This window comes from Pseudoliparis swirei, chromosome 20 (genome assembly GCF_029220125.1).
Source record: "Pseudoliparis swirei isolate HS2019 ecotype Mariana Trench chromosome 20, NWPU_hadal_v1, whole genome shotgun sequence".
NCBI classification, from domain to species: domain Eukaryota; kingdom Metazoa; phylum Chordata; class Actinopteri; order Perciformes; family Liparidae; genus Pseudoliparis; species Pseudoliparis swirei.
The window spans coordinates 2,986,168-2,992,582 of record NC_079407.1 but is presented as its reverse complement, the minus strand read 5'-3'; the positions used below and the strand labels follow the sequence as shown (position 1 = coordinate 2,992,582).

Sequence of the window (6,415 nt, the reverse complement as noted above, 5' to 3'; positions counted from 1 at the left end):
ATCGGAGGACAAACGTTGTTGTTTTTTGTTTTTTCTTCTTTTTTTCTTCAAATCCTCCAACATGTAGTAAAGGGGGAAAATAAAAAAGTTATTTTACATTACATTCTGGTTTTCCTTCTCCTTCCCGACTCGTCTTGCACATTTCCAAACAGGTCCTTTTTTAATAATTCTTCTTTTTCCATCGATAGGCCTCCAAAAAACCTGAAATCTGAGCGACGCATTGCCAAAAGAAATTTGTAAAAAAAGGGAAAGAGCAGTCGAGCTGTATTAAGGAAAGAGGTGAGGAGGTATAGTTTAAGAATATAGTCCATTGGGTTGAACCTGTAGCTGTATGGTGTGTGTGTGTGTGTGTGTGTGTGTGGGGGGGTAAAAATAACCCAACAGATTTCCCTTCTTAGACGCCTCCTTCCTCTCTCCTCGAATCTTCTGTTGTGTACAGGTGTGTCGCTTTAAAAGAGAGAGAGAGAGAGAGATGGTTCCGGCCCCTGAAGGCCCATCAGTCCATTCGGGGCCCAAATGAGTGCACAACACACACACACGTTGTTGTTGTTGTTGTTGTTTTGTTTTTTTGAACGACACAAAAAAATGAAGATGAAGAAGAAGATGTCAAAAACAAAACATCTTTGTCATCTTCTCTTCCTCCACAGTGGCATGAAAACGATTACTGAGTCACACACACACACACTCACACACACACACACAAACACACACACACGCACACACACACGTTTGCGCGTGTCGTCCCATTCGCACGCTCAAGTCAAACGTTTGATCATTTACATCAACGAAAACAATTTTAAAAAACGAAAATAAAAAAGAAACTTTCAAAATAAGAGTCCCTCGTCCTCGACTATGTTACATTCTTCTTATTGTTTGTTTCCGAACTGTCAAAATCATTCCTGGTAATTCCAGCCGGACGGCCACGAGAGGCGTGCTTTGTCAGAGTGTGACGGGGTCACGACGTCCCGGATGACGGAATTGTTTTGTTATTGTTTGTTGTTGTTGTTGTTTGTTAGTGTCATCCTCGGGCGTCGGAGGGCGTCGAAAGACAATGAGGAAGAATTCCGGCCTCGGCGAAGCCACGAGCCGTTGATCCTGTCTGCGATGGAGAGAGCGGCGGCTGGGGAGAGAGAGGGAGAGAGGGAGAGGGAGAGAGAGAGAGAGAGAGAGAGAGAGAGAGAGAGAGAGAGAGAGAGGGAGAGAGGGAGAGAGAGAGAGAGAGGGAGGAGAGAGAGAGAGAGAGAGAGAGAGAGAGGGAGAGAGAGAGAGAGAGAGAGACAGGAGAGAGAGGGAGGGAGGAGAGAGAGAGAGAGAGGGAGGGAGAGAGGGAGAGAGAGGGAGAGAGAGAGAGCAGGAGAGAGAGAGACAGAGAGAGAGACAGGGAGAGAGAGGGAGAGAGAGAGGGAGGGAGAGAGAGAGAGAGAGAGAGAGACAGGGAGAGAGAGGGAGGGAGAGAGAGCAGGAGAGGGAGAGAGAGACAGAGAGAGAGAGCAGGAGAGAGAGAGAGAGACAGAGAGAGAGGGAGAGAGGAAGAGAGAGAGAGAGAGGAGGGAGAGAGAGAGAGAGAGAGAGAGTAGAGAGAGAGAGAGAGAGAGAGAGAGACAGAGAGAGAGAGAGAGAGAGAGAGAGTAGAGAGAGAGAGAGAGAGAGAGAGAGAGAGAGGTAGAGAGAGGCTACATCAGTCATGGTGGTTGTGAATATAAACTCTTTTGGGCCTGGCGTCCTCCGGCTCCAGAACCCCGATGGAAACATTCGACTCATCTGCTAAACAGAGTCCGGAGCCAGGAGCCCCATCATCCAGAGACCCCCCCCCCCCCCCCCACACACACACACTACAAACAACATGGCTTCCGTGGGACGGCGTGGTAACGTGTGCGCGCCACATGCTGCAGTGTGTACATCATATCTGCTGAAACGTGCCCTTGACTTATCGGCACACACACACACACGCGCCAATAGACATTTAACGAGCGTGTGTGTGTGTGTGTGTGTGTGTGTGTGTGTGTAGATTCATCTCTCTTCCGCTGCCAACTGAAATAAAGTCTTCAGCCTTCAGCGTTCCCGGAGATTCACTGCAAATACTTTTATTCTCTGAGTGCGTCTAGAAGATGCTTTTATTCTGAAATAACGCCTTTCATTTTTTTAACTGTTTCGTCTAAAATATTATCAAAGTTTATTGAAACACGACTCGCCGGTGGAGCTGGAACTGTTCGGGAATTCGTTAATGCGTCGATCAACAGAAAATTATTGCGCAACATTTTTTTGTTTTAATAATTGATTCATTGTGTCGGACATTTTTTTCATTTAGTAACATATATATATATATGAAAATATACATATAAATATATGTATATATATTTATATATATTTACGAACAGAACAATTAAGCGAGGACATAATCAATAGAGCTCATTGATTGATTCGTTGCTGTGCTTTTTCGACACTGTCACAAACTACAGTTCCCAAAATTCACCTAACAATTTAAAAAAAAAATTAATTAGCATTATTGTGACCAACTTATTGCAGGTCTGTGTTTATTGTTATCACTGCATTATTGTAGCTGCATTTACAGGACTTAATTAACTATGGATGACTTAAATAACCTCCTCCTCTTCCTCCTCCTCCTCCTCCTCCTCCTCAGTCCGGCTGATTGGGAGTCAGAGGCTGATGAATTCTCCTCGTTAACATGCCAGCAGCATCAGGACCGCAGACGGATCGCAGAGCGGCGGCTATTGATCCGCTCGGCCCGCTTGTTAATTAACACGGTTTGTGGAGCTCGGGGGGGGGGGGGGCACTCTGTGGCGACACACAGCTGCTACTTGCAGTAACGAGAGGAGGTGTAACTGAACCAGAGTCACGAGGAGGAGCATCGACCCTCACCTCGGGGGCGGCGTGAGGTTCCCTCCGCGTGTTTTCTGTCCTTCAGCGATGGTGGTGATGATGATGATGATGAAGATGATGATGATGATGATGATTCATTCTGCATCCATATTGTCAATCAAGTAAAACAAATAAAAAAAATCCAATACATTCCTTCATTCCCGCGTCCAATTAGGAAAAAGCTAATTAAGCGGGTCCCAAAAAAAAAGCTGTCAATCAAAATGCGGTGAGTCTTTGAACGGAAGAATCCAATTAGGGTTTTTATCCGAGGTCTTGGGGGGGGGGGGGGTTGGGAAGACAGAAGGCTCCTCTGGAAGCTCAAAGACGTCCTCAGCAGCGTCCTGAAGGCGAGGGCGGAAAAAATCAAACAGATCCGGCTGAGAGAAAAATGGCGTCGTCCGGCGAGTCCCACGGAAACGTGTGTCGGATAAACACAGACAAGGAAAAAACATCTGCTCCGAGGATTATATCCAGAGTGAAAGTTCCAGGAACAACACTTTGGGAGGAAGAAAGGTAAGAACCCCCCCCCCTCTTCTTCTTCATGCAGACCATTAAAAGGCACTCCGGATTCGGCCTCTCGGAAGCACTTTTCCAGACGTCCGTCCATCCATAAATGCTGCATTTAAGCGTCGCATCCACCAAAACAACAAACAACAAAACAACAACAAAAAGCGGGAAAGGTAGACGGTCTGATTTGTTCCAACAACAAAAAAAGAGAAAAAAGTTCCCAAAAAAAAAGAAAAGTGCAATTTTTACCACTTTTTCTCTCCTTCATCAACATCTTTATAAAAAGAAAGACAAAATCCAATTTAAAGTGCACGGATGAGGTAAACCACTTCTCCGGTAGTTTATCTGTCTCTTGTTTTTTATGTTTTAATATATATATTTAAATCTTTTTTGTTTTTGTTTTTTTTCTCAAAAAGAAAGGAAGTCGCGTTCTTTCCCTTTTTTCCCTTTTCTTTTCTTCTTCTGTGGTTTAAATGTCAGACGGGAACCATTCTGCCTTGCATCTGTTGCATTTGGGACAGCATTCCCTGGACGCTGGTCACGATCTTGTTCTGGTGCGGCGGCGACGTGATGCCGATGCGAGCCATGTCCCTGCAGAGGAGGGGGTGGGAGAGAGAGGCCTGTTAGGACGAGGGACAACCAACACAAACCCCCTCATATCGTAATAACAGTTTAATGTTTTTTGGGGGGGGGGGGGGACACGTAGGGCTCTTGCCGAGAGTGAGACGAGAAGATTGAGACCCTACTCGAATACGATCACTGAATATGAAGCTACAGCCTAGCGTGGCAGCTAGCTTCATCTCAAGGCCCATGTAGCTCCTCCCCCTTTTGTACGACCGCCATCTCTGTTTTCATTCAACAAAATTTGGTTGGATGTAATCTTTGTTCTTCTTCAAATTTAGAAACATTTAGAAAATAGCCGGGCCAGCTGTTTTTTCCTGTCTTTGTAACGTTTCTTTGAGGCTAAGCTAAGCTAACCGGAATTTATCTTCTCATCCAACGCTCACAAAGGACTTTTTCCAGAATGAAAAAAAATGTGTTTCTATTCCTGTTTAAATTAAATATTTCCTACTTTCTTCCAAGGGTGAATTAATTTGCCTTGTTTCTATTGTTGTTATTTTTTATTTTATCATCTAGAGTTCCTTTAAGAACACTATACAAATAATGTGTACTATTATTATTATTACTATTATTATTATTATTATTATTATTATAATTATTATAATTATTATTATTGTTATTATGTCTTTGCTGTGGGACTAATAGCATTATCTTATCTTATTATTTTATTTATCCATTTAAAAAATAAAATAAATAAATAATAATGTTCTCGTTCTTCAGCGTTGTCGAGTTTGAAACCTAATTATTTATATTTGTATATTCTTTCTACACCCCCCCCCCCCCCCACTCACTCCTGTGTCATGTGCACCACGGCCTCCGGGGTGGTGTAGCCGGCGGCGGTGAAGTTGTCCCTGTACCGCTCCATGCCGATGGCCTGTAGCCAGTCCTCCACCGTGCCCACGGCGGGGCACGCCTCGGGGCCGCCCGGCTCCAGCAGGGTGGGGTTGGGCCTGGTGGGGGGGGGAGGAGGAGGAGGAGGAGGAGGAGGAGAGGAAAGTGGAGGGTTAACGTCCTGACCTTGAGTTTCTTTGACCTCCATTTTCTTATTCCTGTCTCTCTTCTCCCTTAAACATTTACTCGGCGGTCTGATTCCCGCTCCGCTCTCTCTCTCTCTCTCTCTCGCTCTCTCTCCCTCTCTCTCTCGCTCTCTCTCCCTCTCTCTCTCTCTTGTAATTTCGATGCTTTTGTACCTGTACTCTGGCAAACGACAAATAAATATATCAATCAATCAATCAATCAATCTCTCTATCTTTCTCTCGCCCTATTTCTCTTTTTGGTGGGGAAATAAAAAAGTGTGTGAACAGGATGTCAGACTCTTTAATAAGTCATCTCCACGCAGCGGGTGGAAAATGTTATGCATAAGGATCCCTTTCACACGCACACACACACACACACACACACACACACACACACACACACACACACACGCACACACACGCACACACACACACACGCACACACACACACACACACGTGTTCTACTTTCCCTCTGTAAAAGCTGCATTTCAAGGTTTGAGTTCTGCTAATTACTCCACAAGGACTCCACTCCCCCCCCCCCCCCACCCACCCTCCCCTCGCGCTTACCGCAACCGAGTGTGCACACAAACACACACACGCACACACACACACACACACGCACACACACACACACACACACACACACACGCACACACACGTTAAACTCAAAGGAACCCGGAGTCAGTAAACGCACCGCGGGTTCTTCTTAACGCGTCTAGCCGATCCAGAGTAACGGTGTCGGACCTGCAGGGGTCACGCTGTGTTCGGCTCGTAACTCTGCCCCCCCCCCCCCTCACACACACACACACACACACACACACACACCCTCAGAGTGTACATTCCTGAGTGTGCAGCACCAGTAAAGAGCTTGTTTGCTAAATAAATCCATTAAGAGGTGCTGGTGCTCAGAAGAGGAGAAGATAATGTTTAATGAGAATGTAAACACACCGGGAGAGGGAGGGGTGTGTGTGTGTGTGTGTGTGTGTGTGTATGTGAATGTGTGTGCGTGTGCGTGTGTGTGTGTAGCAGGATGGTCTGGAGCTTCATTCGTCGTGGTTCCGTGTGATGTTCCTGTTGTTCAGGTTCAGTTAAATTGTGAGGGACTACTTCTTCAGTAGAAAGTAGTTCCGTGGTCCTCCCCTCTGGGCCCAGGTGTGGGTCAGCCGGTCTCACCTGGCGGCGGCGGCGGCGGTGGCGGCCTCGCCCCCGGTCCTCTTCAGGCTGTTGGGGTTGCGGATCAGTTTGTCCAGCATGTTGACGATCTGGCCGAACTTGGGCCGGTCGGCGCGGTCCCGCTGCCAGCAGTCCAGCATGAGCTGGTGCAGCGCCACGGGGCAGTCCATGGGGGGGGGCAGCCGGTAGCCCTCGTCGATGGCCTTGATCACCTGGG

General features: G+C 46.7%; 1 protein-coding gene across 3 annotated transcripts in view; it reads right to left on the bottom strand.

Moving 5' to 3' along the window:
* Positions 1–360: 360 nt before the first annotated feature.
* The window catches only part of epha4l (eph receptor A4, like), a 50,120-nt gene continuing 44,065 nt past the window's right edge, over positions 361–6,415 (bottom strand). For 2 of the 3 annotated variants that reach the window (XM_056441252.1, XM_056441253.1), the window contains exons 15-18: positions 6,199–6,410; positions 4,800–4,958; positions 2,881–3,978; positions 361–1,120 (exon numbers count right to left, since the gene is read on the bottom strand). In XM_056441252.1, coding sequence (XP_056297227.1) covers positions 3,864–3,978; positions 4,800–4,958; positions 6,199–6,410 — 486 coding nt within the window. In that variant the 3' untranslated portion in view covers positions 361–1,120; positions 2,881–3,863. Of the gene's footprint in view, positions 1,121–2,880; positions 3,979–4,795; positions 4,959–6,198; positions 6,411–6,415 lie in introns of those variants that run through there. The other variant, XM_056441254.1, reaches the window with a different exon arrangement.